General features: G+C 48.1%; 1 protein-coding gene across 1 annotated transcript; it reads right to left on the bottom strand.

Annotated features, from left to right (window-relative positions):
• Positions 1 to 834: 834 nt before the first annotated feature.
• Positions 835 to 14,969, bottom strand: LOC310956157 (uncharacterized protein). Its single transcript, XM_083926299.1, has 3 exons — positions 14,494 to 14,969; positions 13,994 to 14,085; positions 835 to 6,550 (listed from the first exon to the last, which is right to left on the bottom strand). The coding sequence occupies exon 3, from the start codon at positions 6,112 to 6,114 to the stop codon at positions 1,981 to 1,983; it is 4,134 nt and encodes a 1,377-aa protein (XP_083782425.1). The 5' UTR covers positions 6,115 to 6,550; positions 13,994 to 14,085; positions 14,494 to 14,969; the 3' UTR covers positions 835 to 1,980.
• Between the last annotated feature and the right edge of the window lie 238 nt (positions 14,970 to 15,207).

Genomic DNA, 15,207 nt, shown 5'->3' with positions numbered 1-15,207 from the left:
ACAGTGCTGTGGTGGTTAGCGAGAGGGTTCTTGGTTCGAATCCCGACTGGGGCCCTTCTGTGTGGTTTGCATGTTCTCCCCGTGTCTGCGTGGGTTTTCTCCGGGTTCTCCGGTTTCCTCCCACAGTCCAAAGACGTGCAGGTGTTCGGTTCATTGATGACTCTAAATCACCCGTAGGTGTGAATGGTTGTCTGTCTCTGTTCGTCTCTATGTGTCCTGTGATAGACTGGCGTCCTGTCCAGGGTGGACCCCGCCTCACGCCTGATGTCAGCTGGGGTCGGCTCCAGCCCCCGCGACCCCGACAGGGACGAGAGGTGGAAGATGAATGAATGAATGAACTCAAAGGAACTGATGCTGTAGAAGGGATCGGTCCTCCCCGTCACTAGAAAAGCACCAGTCTTCAAACAGCTTCTTAGGAAAACGATGCTAAACTCGTTTTGGGTTTTTTTCTTGAATGTTTTGCTTTTGACACGAAATTTTAAAAATTAATTTTCAAAACAGGCTTTTCTGAATATTTTCATAATAATTTCTAAGAAGATTCCTGGAAAGAACCATAAAGTTTTATAGTAGGTTGAAGGGAAAATAGGATGAATTTGAAATCATCAATTAAAAAAATACACATTTACTTGAGGCCAGTTTAAGTTTAGCTTTCCATTTGATGAAGAAAAAACAGATTTTTCAAATTAAAAGAAGTTTAAATACCAGATTAAACAGTTCGATCCTGTAAAATACCAACAAAACTATGAAATCACAAATTAAAAACCCTAAAGAACACCATCGCTGGCGTTCAGCCTTCAACATAAAGGTAAACCAACAGCACCATTTCAGTTTTTTTATTTGATTTGAGGGTTTTCAACAACTCACTTTTAGGCAAAGAAAAAGGATAGTCATTTAGTAATAATATTACATGTTTAGTTTTACAGAAAAAAGAAAGAACACGTCTGGACAGGACCTAAGTAATGAACTATGTGTACACGCTTTTGTTACAAAAATGGGGCATAACTGTGGCAATGAGGGAGTAGGTAGAGGGGGTACAGGAAGGGGGGGAAATATCACATCGATACACATACTCGTCCCGCCGTTTTACAAAGATAGGCCCCGACTCGCTCCCTCCCACCCGCACAATACCAACCATGATAGAAGAAATGATACTTGGAGTAAAAAACAGCAAATAATCAATATATAATAAAATATAATACGAATTGTACAGTACACTCCGGTGATTTCTGTTGTCCTTTTCAAATCCTGAACACGTTTAACAGCTCGAGTCGTGTTTTCGCGCCCGTCTTCTTTATAAAAACAACAAAAAAAGTAGTGTTCGTTAAAAACGAGGTCGACGCGTTCCTGTTTTTGTCCTGATTCCTTTTTTTCCTTTTTCCGGTCACGTCGGCGCTCACGTGACGGACTCGACCCTTTACTGGTGTCATGATTCGATTCTCTCGACGGTATAAAAAGTGAGAGATTCTCCACAGGGGGGGGGGGGGGGGGGGTAACAAATAAACACATACAGAGCAAGAGACACGGACTATACGGTTTAACTGTGGATAATGTGAAAACAATTTGAAAAAATAAACTGGTACTAAAAAGGTACCTCACTTCTACAATCCAATCTGTATTTATGCGCAAACACTGCTAATGGGGAGATAAGAACAGGTGACGGAGACTGGATTAATGCATCTTCTTAAAAGGGTGCTACTAACAGTGTCCCGTGGCGCCCCGCCTTGGGGGGAAAGATGAGGAGTGTGGTTCTGATTTTGGGGCCTTTTGAAGTCCACTCGAATTTATCGACCACCTCCGCCGCTGCAGTGCATTAGGATTGTATACGGGTACGTCGGGGAGGGGCGTGAGGACGTGACTCTAGTTACACTAAACCCCTCCCCGTTCGGCCATTTTGTTCGGTTAAAAACTTGCTTGCTTCTTGGATTATTTAAAAAAAATAAACATCAAAACAATCTAGTCTAGAAAACAGTTTTGTGTTTTTTACTGACTGTACTCGGTCAGAACGGTTGATCTCTCAGGCAGGACCTGAACTGGGGCCGCGAGCTGGGCCGGCGAACGGTCGCCATCTGAATGCTCCTGTGGCGGCGGAGGTTTCTTCATCAGCTCCCAGTTCACGGTGGCGGTCGCCCCCCGGCAGCAGAACTTGTGGCGGTCCAGAAGCTGGGGGTTCCAGAAACGGTGTCGGCATTTGCGGCATTGGAATGCGGCTTGTTTAAGATGCTGGCCTCTGTGTTTCAAGGCTTTGTGTAACGAGCTGGTGCGCCTCCCACACACCTGGCACCGCAGACGGGCGTGGCGGCCTGAGTTTCTCGGCGGGTGCCTGATGGCGCGGTGGACCAGCAGAGGACCGTGCTTGGCGTATGTGGCGCTGGGGCAGATGGGGCAGGGGAAGCGCTTGATGGGGATGTCCATTGAGGTGAGTCCGGTGACTCGGACCGCACCTCCGCTCCACGACTTCACTCTCATCACGCCGCCCTTCATCCTCAGCTGGGCCAGGAGCTTTTTTTTGTTGAGCTGTGCCTGCAGTCGGCCCCTCCTCTTCCTCAGAATCAGCAGCTTCCTGCGGGTGTCTTTGCTCAGAGGGACTCCCACCAGCTTGCCGTCTCTCATGATGCTGTGGATCAGCACCCTTTTTTTTTTCCTTTGCTTTCTTGTTTGTCCAAGCCGTTTTTGGAAGTTTTTGGAGCGGTAGTGAAAAGGGTGCTGCAGTTGCTGCTGTTGTTGCGGTTGTGGTTGGGGTTGCTGTTGTTGTTGTTGCTGCTGCTGCTGCTGCCCAGAGGCCCCTTGCTGCATGTGAGACGACCCAGCGTAGTTTGAACCTGATCCAGAGTCATAGAAGAGCGGCGAGTATCCGGAGGGTTGGGACTGGTTGACACGCTGGCCACTGCGGTCGATGCCATGCTGAGACAGCTTGTGGCGCACTAAGCTGTTGGAGTAGGCGAAGGCTTTACCGCAAACTTCACAACGAAAGGACTTCTCCAGCCCTACCCCGCCACCGTGTACAGTCTGTTGATGTGCCGTCAGGTGGAAGTAGTGGCGGAATGATTTCCAGCACACTGTACAGGTGTAAAGCCTCTGAGAAGGGGTGCCAGATGTTGGGGACTTCTCTCCTTGGGAGCAGGATGAGAAGTAGTCAGAGTTTCCCGAGGAGGCACCTTGACTCATGGCGGCGGCAGCAGCAGCGGCGGCGGCGGCAGCAGCAGCAGCACCTTTAATTCTCCTCCCCTGGCTGTCGATCTCACCTTTTCTGTGCAACTTCCCGTGTCTCACCAGACTCTGTGCGTAGGCGAACATCTTCCCGCACAGATTGCATTTGTAGTTTTTTTGACCGGAGTGCACGGTCAGATGCTTGGTGAGGTGGAAAGGCTCGCGGAACATTTTTCCACATACGTCGCATGAGTGAGGCTTCTCCCCCGTGTGGACGCGATTGTGGCGCCGAAGGGTCTCTGCCCTCCTGAAGCGTTTGCAACAAATTTGACAGCTGTACGGCCTCTCTGTCCCGTCCCCTGGGGGCGCAGGGCTCCTCCTCCTCCTGATGATGGTGCTCGGGTCCCTCTTCTCTCTGGGCTTCCTTGGCCTCCTGGGTTTCGTATGGGGATGGCTCGGGTGGGTCAAAGGCATGGTGGAACCGTTGAGGCTGGACGTGGATGATCCGCCCATGTTACCAAACCCCAACCCCCCCAGCAGGCCTCCTATGATATCCCTCCTCTCTCCTTCCCGTCCTTCTGTGTTTATATCACAAGAAGCTGCGGCTGCAGCAGCGATGGCTGACATGGCACTGCTGGTGACCTCGTCCTCTGAATCATCCAATAGGGAGGAGAGGGGGAGGTGGGGCTGCGGTTGTTGAGGCTGCGGTGGCTGTTGGTGGTGGTGGTGAGGCTGTTGCTGGCTCTGTGGGTGGGGATGAAGAGTTGGGGCTAAAGGGGCCTTACGCAGAGTTTGGCTAGTCATTTCACTGGCTAACGTACTGTCTGAGGAGTACAGAGAAGAGGACTGTGATCGCCTGTAGTCATCAACGCCGGTGCTGTAGGACGACTGGTAGCGACTTCTTGAATAATCTGTAGCGTACTTGTCATTAGCCATTGCTGCCCCATTGTTTGGGATTCCTACCCTGTCTGCACTGCCTCCCATTTTACTGCTGCTTGGGGTGGAGGATCCACTCCTTCCACTGCTCGCCCGGTTTTTTGCACTGCGAGGCGGTTTACCACAGGCACCTGAAGCAGCATGGTTGAGAAGAGAGGTGCTCTCACGGAAGCAGCGCCCACAAGCCGGGCAGCGGAAAGGCTTCTCGTCATGAATCTTCTCATGTCTGGTGAGTGACTCTCTGCGGTTGAAGGACTTTTGGCAGATGTTGCAGACAAAAGGCCGGTTTTGGGAGTGGGTGACGCTGTGTTGGATGAGGTGACCCCTCTTTTTAAATTTCTTCCCACACTCGCCACAGCAGAATACCCTTTCTGGGCTTGGGGAGTTACAGTCCGACTTTCTGCTTTGGCTTTCTGGTGTCAAACCGTGGCTGCGGAGATGCCTTCGAAGGCTGGAGAGGTGGGTGAAGGTTTTACCACATTCACCACAGTGGTAAAGGGGTTCTGGTTCGGGCTGGCCAGATGAACTATTACTGTGGCTGTCTCGGGATTTGGACAACTGTTGGTTGCGGTTGGCTACAAGCACAGAGGTGGAGTTAGAGGAGGGGGGCGCTGATGAAGAGGAGGAGATGGTGGAGGATGACTGCTGTTGTGAGGACGAAGAGAGGAGAGAGGAATGCGGTGGCTCACTTCCGATGCCACTTATCCCAACACCCCCAGATCCTCCTCCCACAAGGCCTGATGAGGAGCTCTGACTGTGCCCACTTGAGCTGCTGTTATGGCAGTTACTAACACTGCTGCTGCTGTGGCTGCTGTGACTGTGGCTAGCACTCTCCGATTTCCTCTGGGGCAGGTAGCCGGCCATTGCTTTCTTTCTCCTGCTTCCTCCACTTGAAGTGGACGAAGACGAGCCGTCTCCTGTCTTTGAATCGTCTTTAGAGAGGGACAGGTGCAGGGGCAGGGGGAGGGAAAGTCCAGCTTCTTGCTGCATTAGCGATGCGATCTGGTTAGAGGAAAGGACTGGAATGCCTTGGAAATCAAAGCCACCCAGTGGAGCAGGCTGGGGAGCCGGGTGGAGAGGGTGCGGGTGGTGAGTGTGGCTGTGTGGATGAGATAAGGCATGAGGGGTCAGCTGCTGCTGTTGCTGCTGAGGCGGTGGAGCTGTGTGGCTGTGGCTGTGCGAGGAGTGTAGGGCGGGGGGAGGGGCCAGGCCCGAGTTTGCCTCACTGGCCCCTTGGCCCAGACCCAAGCCTAAGTGGTTGTGAGTGCCTTGCTGGACGAGGAACTGCTCCAGGCTGCTGTTGGTGGGGACGCCGGAGAGGAAGTACTGGTTGGCGGCAAGCATGCAGCTGAACTGCTGGTGGAGGCTGCGGGGATCAGACTGGCCGACTAAGGGGACTGCAGTGCTGCTGGAGGGGTTGTTAGATGCTGAAGAGGTGGAGGGAGAGGGTGAGGAAGTGGGGGGACCAGAGGAGGGCTGGGGGACAGAGAGACCTGGATGCAGCGGTGGAGGCGGAGGTGCGGGAGTGACAACACCACCAATGACCCCTGCGGTTCCTCCACTGCTGCTCCCACCAAAGTCAAACCGTCCCATCCCAGAGTGGAGCTGCTCCTGAGCCAGCGCCGCCTCGGCCGGGTGAAAAGGCCGTAGAAACTGGGGATATCCCGAACTCCCGCTGCTGCTACTACTGCTCATCTTACTGGACTTCCTCGAGCTGTGTGATGAAGAGGAAGACTGGCTCTGATGGGAGATGGATGGGGGAGGGGCGCTCATTTTAGCGAATAACGACGAGGAGTCGGCGAAGGCATTACTCCGAGAACTCTGGAGGGATCCCAGGCCGAGGCCGGACAGGAGGCTTCCAGAGCTGTCAGCGGAGGGCTGGTGCTGCTGCTGGAGCTGCTGCTGATGCTGCAGCTGGACCTGCTGCTGGTGGCTCAGCTGCCGTTCTAAGCCAAGGCCTTTGAACTGGTGGGCCTGGTGTCCACTCAGCATCTCTAAGATGTCCATGGGGTACTTGCTGAATTGGAACATTTTCCAATACAGCTGGGCCAAAGTGTCACGTAGCCACAACTACCACGTGCACTAAGCCTGTAATTGCTGGAAAACAGCAGTGACTCGTTTGTCAAACTGACAAGGTGGGATTTTCAGAGGTGGTCCTGACCCCGAACTTCCAACAAAACCACAATATTCCACCAAAAGCCGATGCTTGATTTTGTCACAGAAATGTATCGATAAGTTTATTCTCCATTCAAGAGTGAAGCCTTCAAGTGCTTCTGTGGGAGGTTATAAAAAGGGTCATAAATAGGCAATAAACTAAATTCTACTAAAAAACAGAGTCTGTAGTGTTTCTTTAAAGTGTTCCATAACCGTATGAAGTAGCAGGTCCATGAAGTGGAGTGTTATTTCAGAGGAGGGTAAACCATGGCTTCACCGCCGTTCTGTTCCCTCGTGGAGTTCTTCGGAGAGCCTGAAGAATGAGAAGGAGGAAAAAAAAGTACCGTAAGTGAGTGATTCAGTGACTTGATACCGAGCAGATAAACAAAACACTTTAGGCACAGAGAGTTCAACAACACTGTGTTGCTTTTCTTGCACTCGAGGGCCTCAAAAGCCGGATCCTGACCGTCTCAGAGGGAACCAAACTAACAACAATCATCTGATTTATCTGAAGAGAATCGTATTTCAGCTCCAGCTCTCATGATTTAACCCGACATTTGCCGATTCATTTACTGAGCTCATCTTTTTATGGATACAACATAGATTTTTCAAAACACAGAGAAAATAAAGCATGACCTTGGTCACCACATGTAAAATATTTGGCTAAAATGAATGCACGTTAACAACCTTGACTCACATTAAGGGCGCACTCACACTGTCCTTCCGCACCGGGCCAAAACAGGTTTTTCGGGTAAAGCCTAGTGCGTTTGACCAGTGTGAGTTCAACCACTCCGTGCATAACTGCGGCCAGCTGGCCGTCCACGGCCCGTCTGAGAGAGGTGGGCTTTTGTAGAGCGCGTTTGCACATGTACGAGCACGAGCGTGCGCACATGTACGAGCACGAACACGAGGCCTACAGCCGTTCTGACGTCAGTTTTGTGCGCCTATTCAGACATAGAAAATAGGAGGGACCATGCACGGACATTTAACAACAACGGGGACGAAAGGTTCACGTTGGTGTGATGTGGAGGTGGAGTGTTTACTGCAGATTTGGTCGGCCAAAAGACCGCTCATTTTTGTAAACAAAGCGACGTATCGCGATGACGTCAATCAATGCGTGTGACGTGTTACGACGTGATGATGCATAGGCAGCAAGAAGCATTTGCCGAGGCCCAGGTAGTGTGAGTACAAACGGGCCTGGAGGGGGGGACAAGGACCCTAAAGCCCGGGGCCCGGTACGGAAGGACAGTGTGAGTGGGCCCTAAAAGGAAATTGCGTCACTGCCTCTTTATACTGAATACAAACATGTTACAAAAGCAGGAGGCAATATAATATGTACTATAAGAATTAAAGGCAACATAACTCCTGTTGACATTACTCTTAAGAGATTTGAGACATGAGAATTTATTTCTTTGCATCCTCTGCTGTGGTGTGGTGTTACATGTGTAAACTTCCCTCCACTAGATTCTTTATGGACGGACGTTATATTTATAAAAGTAACATTTCAGTGCAATAATAAAAACATTGAATGACTTTCTATTACGTGAAAGTGTTGAAGTGTGCTGTTTGACTGGCGTTTGTGTCCTCACACTGAACAGACACCAGTGAGAGTGGCAGACTGAGCCTGGAGAGGGGAGAGAAATGAGAGCAGTGGCTCAAAATGTCACATGACTCCTGTCTCGCTCCTGCCGGATAACATGGCTGCCGGTCGCCACACGTACACACACTGACACACACACACGCGCACGAACACACACACACACACACAGTTAAATGCCAGATTAAAAAAAGGTGGTCTGGTAGACGGTGCCTTTGTGTGTGAGAAGAAAAAACACTGAAGCTCAGCGAATCCCTTCAGTCAAAAATGTAATCTGATATTAAGAGAATGGCTTTTTCATATTAACTGCACTGATTATGATCCTGTTTTGTTTCTTAATCTCAGTTTTTTTTCTTTTTTATAACGAATTTGGGAGAAATGTAACCGTGCAAATGTGGGTCACACCATGGAGCAGTAGCTTGATGCTGCTAACCCATCAAAGAGCACAGCACTACCAATGAGAACATCATTAGCATTGGACACATTTACCAGTGATCTCCAAATCAGAAAACATTACATCCTTTCTGCCCGATCTTTGATTCCTGCCTCAAACACAGCCTTGGTGATAACTGTCAGTCAAAAACAAGAGAAATATTATTCTAATAAGACACCGACGGAGTTTCTGTAAGTGTAATTAAACTAAGTGCACCCAGGTGTGAACGGTCACAGGGCAGATATTTGGCTATTTTACATTTATTAACAGAGCCACATGGTTCAGTCTAAATAACCACTGGGTGCAAACAGCATCTGCTTAAAAGAAAGAGTACATTTTTTTGGTATGACCAAAAATTTGCATAATTTCTTTTTAAGATTAATTCTGGTGTGGCGATATACATTCATATCATAAGGGGAATTAAAATCAGTATACTGGATGAACTGATAACCAATATTGTCAAAAGCATTGATACTTTTTCGATACCACGTGTTTTAAAAACGATACAATCTCGGTTTAATCTTTACATTAGATAGTATCAACCAAAAACACGATGACGACAAGAACAAAGGTGGCCCGGCGTAGCTTACCAGTGGTAACATGCAGCTAACATTAGCTGACCAGCAGCTGCCAGACTCAGACGTGACGGAGAAACAACAGAACTATTAACACTCCTGTTTCCCTGAAGTCCATGACCAAAAAAATTTAATTAGTCCATTGGTTGCCAAAAAAAACAACAAACATTTGGAGCTGTGTATTGTCAAAACTAAGTGAAAATATATGTGGCTAGCAGCTGGCCTAAAAGGCTGGAGGGCTTTTAATTTGAGGGGCCAGATACAGGAAGTCGTGACACTAACTCACTGTCTGTGTTTGTTGGTTTTAAGACGGCAGGTCCCTTCGACATCACCAAACCTCTGCAGAAGCATGAGAAGAGTCCCTACACAGAAAACAAAGCACCAATGGGCTCCTTCCACTGTAATGGACTTAACTATGAGAGGAGCTGGTACAGGGGCCAGTAGGTAAGTCTTTAAAACACTCTTTAAATAAACTCTGGCTTCACTAACTACGCTGTTGCTGCTTTGTTTTCTGTGTAGTGTCTTCTCATGCTACTGCAGAGACTGTTATTTTGAGCAGTATAAGTGGTTAAAAAAGACCTTTGAATGCCTTCACCTTACTGCCCCGAGCTAATCACTGTTAGCTAACAGCTGGCCATTGCCGGCGTTGTAGCGTCTCTACCGGATTATTCCATTAATCGTTCATACACGAAAAAATTGTCTCGACGTCTCATTTGATGACCAAATTTGCCGAAAAGACCGTAGGATGATTTTACACTGGACTTATGCTATAAGAGCTATATCTAAATATTTTTTATTTAAAAAACAGTTTTAATGCTGTCTATGCCCAGAATTCATACAAGTTTGGTGTCAAATATCATCTATAAGGGCCTGCATGGACCAGTAACAGCTCTTGGCCCAGTTTGTTCAGAATCAGTGTTAAAGAAAACACTTTAAAGGTGTTATTACTTGTATTAAATCAATAATAGATATCTAAATATCCGGAGCTGCCGGGGACTCCAAGAACATGGGCTGAAGGGAATAATACTTGAATTCAAGCGTATCGGCTTAGTCTGACTACTGCTCATTGGTTTACAAAGATGAGCGAACACGGACAGGTTCTTTACAATAAGAAACAAAGGTTCTTCTTTTACCTGCTGTTGATTCTTCCTGAACACAACAATAGCATAATCGCCCTGGACAGACACTATTTAAGACTTCTGTTCTTGTGTGTCTGTCCAGTCTGGGCGACATCGTTTTTTTTTTAAAGACTGAGGTCAACACTCTTCTCATTTCTGACCTTCCTCTGGCTTTGCACAGAGCGCTCGACGTGAACAACGGTCCCCTGAGACAGAAACCAGAGAAGCCAAACATCCTCACGTGTGCCGTCACATCTGCGTACAGTCTGAACCTCTGCAGAGCGACACCGCGGGCCGACGCCGGCTGATCCTGTATCTGAAGAGTCTTCAAACGCAGCAGCAACAAAAAATAAATAGATAAAACATATGAATGAGATTTCAGATTATTTATCAATGAACATATTTTAAGTGTTTGGCCATTTGCAGTCCCTTCTGATCTTCTGCAGTAACTCTGTGCTTATTTTGCACCACGCTGCTGATTTAAGGCACTTTTCAGTGGACGTCGCGCTGGAATGTCAGTTCGCTCTGACGCTTTTACAGCTCTTCTTCTCAACGCTTCAGGTGAGTGGCCCGACGACTCTCACATAAGACAAGCAGTCTCACACACACACGCACGTTACATGACTCATGAGAGGACATTACGCCGCACACTCGAACGACATGACGTGGTTCTATGTCACAGGGCAACCATACAGGCTTGGGGCTGCCAGTGGCTCAGTGGTCAGAGTGGTCGCATGTAAAGAGGGTGATGGTTCTCCAGGCAGCGGCCCTTTGCTGCACGTCCTCCTCCCCTCTCTCTCTCTCAACCCATTTCCTGTCTGTCCTGTCTAATAAAGGAACTGCCAAAAAAATAATCGTAAAAAAATATAAATATACACAGGAGTCAGGATCCCAGATATTGTAGCTTCTACAATTCTTATGGTTATGAAACTATAAAGTTATGGAACTGCAGTTATGGCAAACCTACTTTTCACACAGGCTTCTATAAAAATATCCACTTATAGAAGCAGTTTCTTATAATTATGATTATCCTGAGAAAACTCTGGGAGAAAGCATTTGGAGCAGACACACAGTACGGCTGCAGCACGCTTAAGACATTGACACAAACATTTGTAAACTAAAGACTTACGCTGCTGTCCAGCTACTTGCAAACTAACCTGCTCAGTTTGCAGTTTGTCTAACTGTGAAATAAATGGCATGCAACCAAGTAAAAGATCTGTTCAAGTCCAACTATGTTGTGGCATTTAATGTAATGAAGCAGAACCATACACACGATGACAACCTAATAAACTACAACGCCAAGATAAGAATCAGTCAGTTTTACAGACTTGAGTTACATGGATTCATTTTTCAGTGAGCAGCATGAGGCAGCGGCTGTCGGACCCGTCTCCCACATGGCTGAGTTTCAATCTAGCGCTCTACCAGGGGACCGGCTCACATCTGTTACACCAGGTGAAAGATAATACAGGACTTTGGCTCGGATTTTACACTCGCAGACAGTCGTAGGAGCTCTCTGACAAAGGCTCCAGATCAGAGGCAAATCGATGTTGGCTCGGCAATCGCGGATCAGTGTTCGTTACGATATTAGGGGTTCAGGATATGGCACAAATATCACATCACGTTTTTTTAACAGTAAAATCACGATTTCATCACAGTTTTTAAATTGATTTTTAATTATTTTGAAAGGTACTGAGCAGAGCAACCAAAGTATTTCCCCATTTAAAAATTAAAAATATATAACAGAGCATCTGGACCAAAGAACCTTTCTGAACAGATTTTAATCAGTGCGCCAAGTACAATGGGCGTTTAATAAAAAGCTACCCGTTGCCTCCGCTGACTGCTGTCTCCTTGCTGTTTAGCCCTCAGCATACAGTTTAGGATGCGGCCTCTTTATGTGGTTAAAAATGTTTGTTACCATCCATTGCACCTTGTCTGACAGGGTGTGGCAGCTTTGGGCGGAAAGGCGGCCTCTGTTCAGTGACTCCTCCTCAAACGCATTAGAGTCCACTGGTGCACGGGACATTTATCTGTTTTTTAGGCGCATATTTTACAGCTTTTTCCACACAGTCTGTGAATAAGTGTGGACAGAGAGCACCACGCAACGCGACAGTCTGTAATACGCTGCGATTGGTTGATCAGCGTGTCTATAGGGCGGGGCATGAGGCGGACGAGCCAATAGTGTGATTTGGCAGAGGAAGAAAAATAACCTGATGCTCAAATTGTTGGGTCTGTAAATTATGAATATGTCATAGAGTGTGGTCTTGACCTAATCTATATGAAAGTGTCTTGAGATCACTTTTGTTATGATTTGGCACTGTAAAGAAAATTGAATTGAATGCGTCTGTGCAGAGCGTGCAGATAGACTATACTCTGTAGACGATACTACGATCTCTCTCCTTTGGCAGATCGTGAACACCTTCCAATCCTTCTAATATCGTCATATCGCCCACCCCTACACGATAAAAATGTGAGCCAAGTGGCTCGCTGGTGCCTCGCACACACTCCAGATATCTAAATATCCGGTGCTGGACTCCGAGAGCCAATGAAAGCACAAAAACCAGGGGGAGGCCGCAGATGGAGCAGCAGAGCAGCGAGGCGAATCTCTTCTCCTGGTCTGAGCACAGGCTGCAGGTTGAAGGTGGAAGGGAAACCATCTGGCCGTAGCTGTGTGCTCTCTGAAACGCTGTGACAGCAGGCTCTGGTACACGCCAGAGCCCGTCACCGGTAAGCCAGGTAGTGTAAAACCAAACTGTGTGGTGCCAGTTGTACAGCGAAGTGATGACTCTAATGAAAGTCTTGCATAAAGCATTTACGACAAAGAGATGCAGAATTTTAAATATAATTTCAGAAGTGAAAACTACTTCCAACATCTCTGAGTAATATTCATGTGGAGGATGAGGATGAAAGAGGATGAGAACAGCACACAGTGAGTGACAGCGAGACAGAGCAATAGCGTTTTGTCTTGTATTGCAAATTTTCGCAACAAATATTTAAAAACTGACTCAGTGTGCAAGATTTCTGTGTGTAAACTTTTTTTAGATGATGGATTAAAAAAAATGCACATAAAAAATACTGACTGAATGTGCAGAATCTTAAGAGTCTACAGCAGGGCTGTCAAACTCAGGCCCGTGGGCCAAATCTGGCCCGTGGTGTGATTATATTTGGCCCCAAGATCATATCAAGGCTCTGCGAGTATAAAGCACATACACGTCTACTTTTCTGTTAACAATCATGAGCATCCATGCTACCAGTCTCTGCAGACACACTGAATCCACCCCTCCCCAAAAACGACCAAAAGAAAGATGGAGGACAGGAGCTTTCAGCAGCGGTGGGAGGCAGATGATCTGTGCCTGAAGGTAAAGAGCTGTTTGTCACCGTAGCTGTAACCACAGAATCAAACAGAAGAAACACCACGACAAGAACAAGGACCTGCACTGGAAAGGTTCAACTTTACACATCTGGAGAGAAGGAAAAACATGCACATTTTGCATTTGAGTTTGGCCGCAACTTTGACACCACTGGTCCACAGGTTTGAGTATCAACCAACCAGCACGGCTGCTGATGTTACACGTTGGTTCACTTTTAACCAGATCAAAAGGAAATAATCTTTGCACTGCACGCTGCTGATTTGTTTGCATTAACTATTAGACGGCTCTCAGTGGCACAGGACCCTCCAGGAATTTGCTTCAACAGGTTGACCTTGGATGTTTCAATGCAATTAATAGCAACAAAAAGGGGGGGGGGGGGGATCATGCACAATTGAAACTAATAACTTTTTACACTCATACACACACACACACACAGAGACACACACACACACACACACGCACAGGTGTCATCAGTCAATGTGAGGTGCAGATTGTGCATCTGTTTCTGCAGAAAGCATGCTCAATATGTGCAGAGTTTAAAATAAATCACATTTAAAACAAAATAGTTTTAACATAGGTTGTATCAAGCAGCTAGTGAGGAGCACAAGTGGCAAACCGAAGCTGATTAAGCTACCGGTTAGTTTGCATGTTTGTTTCCATCTCACCGGCTGATCCGAGGGTCCGGAGCTCCCCGCTGGACTGCAGCTGCTGGGGGGGAAAACCGTCCGCCGACAACCGGTGCCTTCAGGTCCGCAGCCTGAAACAGACGACCCGATGAGGGAGCAGGTTAGACAGAAACAAATGTTGTTGTTATCACTCAAAATCACCATCAGATGCTAACATCCATCAATCACTCGGCTACGGCTAACGTTAACAAACTGACAAAATGTAGTTGCAACGGTAACCAACGGCCAGAATCAGACGGATAACGGCAACCAACGGCTAAACGTTGCGCTAACGGTAACCAACTGCCGGAACGTTGCACTAACGGTCGGGGAAAGAACGATTTGAAACACGGGTCGGTTAGCATAACGGTGCTAGCAGCTTAGCCGAGCACTTAGCTACACTTAGCTCGGTAGCTAACACATTAGCCCGCACACCGCTGCTGGAAACACGGCGCCTGTTTTTGTTTATTTGTTTGTTTGTTGTTTGTTTGTGTTTTTACCTGCTAACACTCGACAGCCGGGTGCGAAAAAAAACCCCACAAAAGCAGCTCAGAAACACGGGAGTGAATGTGCGGGAACACGGAGCGGGGAGTCCCTACTGCCCGTCAGCGGGGCCTTTTTCTTCATCCGTGGAAAAACACAGTGGAAGGCCTGGTTCTCCATCGGGCTTCACTCGCGAACAAAAACTCTCCCCTCGGCCGGGCCCGACGGTGCCTCCATTGTTCCGCCGCCGCCTCGGTGCTGCTCCTCTCTCCCTGCTCCTCTTCGAACCCCCAAAAACGGCGCCTTTTGTTGGGTTTCCGTCGTGTTTTTCCCCCTTCTTGGCCGTTTTCCGCCCCGTGTCAGATGTAGGTGTCCCCCCCCTCTCTCGGTGGACGACGGCTCCTCCGGTGCTGCTGCTGCTGCTCGCGTTAAAATGGTAGTTTCCTGTCTGCAGAGTGGTTCCGGGTGGAGAGCCGGGCACAGGTCGGTCCGTCCGGCCGCGACCGCACCGCGCACATCTACCTCCGCACCCTCCGGTGTAAAACAAACAAACACGGGTCCGATCCGGCGACGACGCTCGTGAGGAAAAATGAACCGCGTGTGTGCCGTGCGCGTGTACGTGCGCGCGCGTGTATGTTTTCATTCCATTAAAGAAAAGATTTCCCCGCGCGCACACTCACACCGTGTCATAAGCTCATGTGTGAAGTGTGTGTGAAGTGTGTGTGTGTGTG

This window comes from Echiichthys vipera (assembly GCF_963691815.1).
Source record: "Echiichthys vipera genome assembly, chromosome: 13".
NCBI classification, from domain to species: Eukaryota; Metazoa; Chordata; class Actinopteri; order Perciformes; family Trachinidae; genus Echiichthys; species Echiichthys vipera.
Note: the sequence above shows the minus strand (reverse complement) of the source record. Positions and strands in the feature narration are given on the sequence as shown.

What these genes read in the sequence shown, in the direction of transcription:
- LOC310956157 (XM_083926299.1), bottom strand. Translation starts at nt 6,114, where the DNA reads ATGTTCCAATTCAGCAAGTACCCCATGGACATCTTAGAGATGCTGAGT.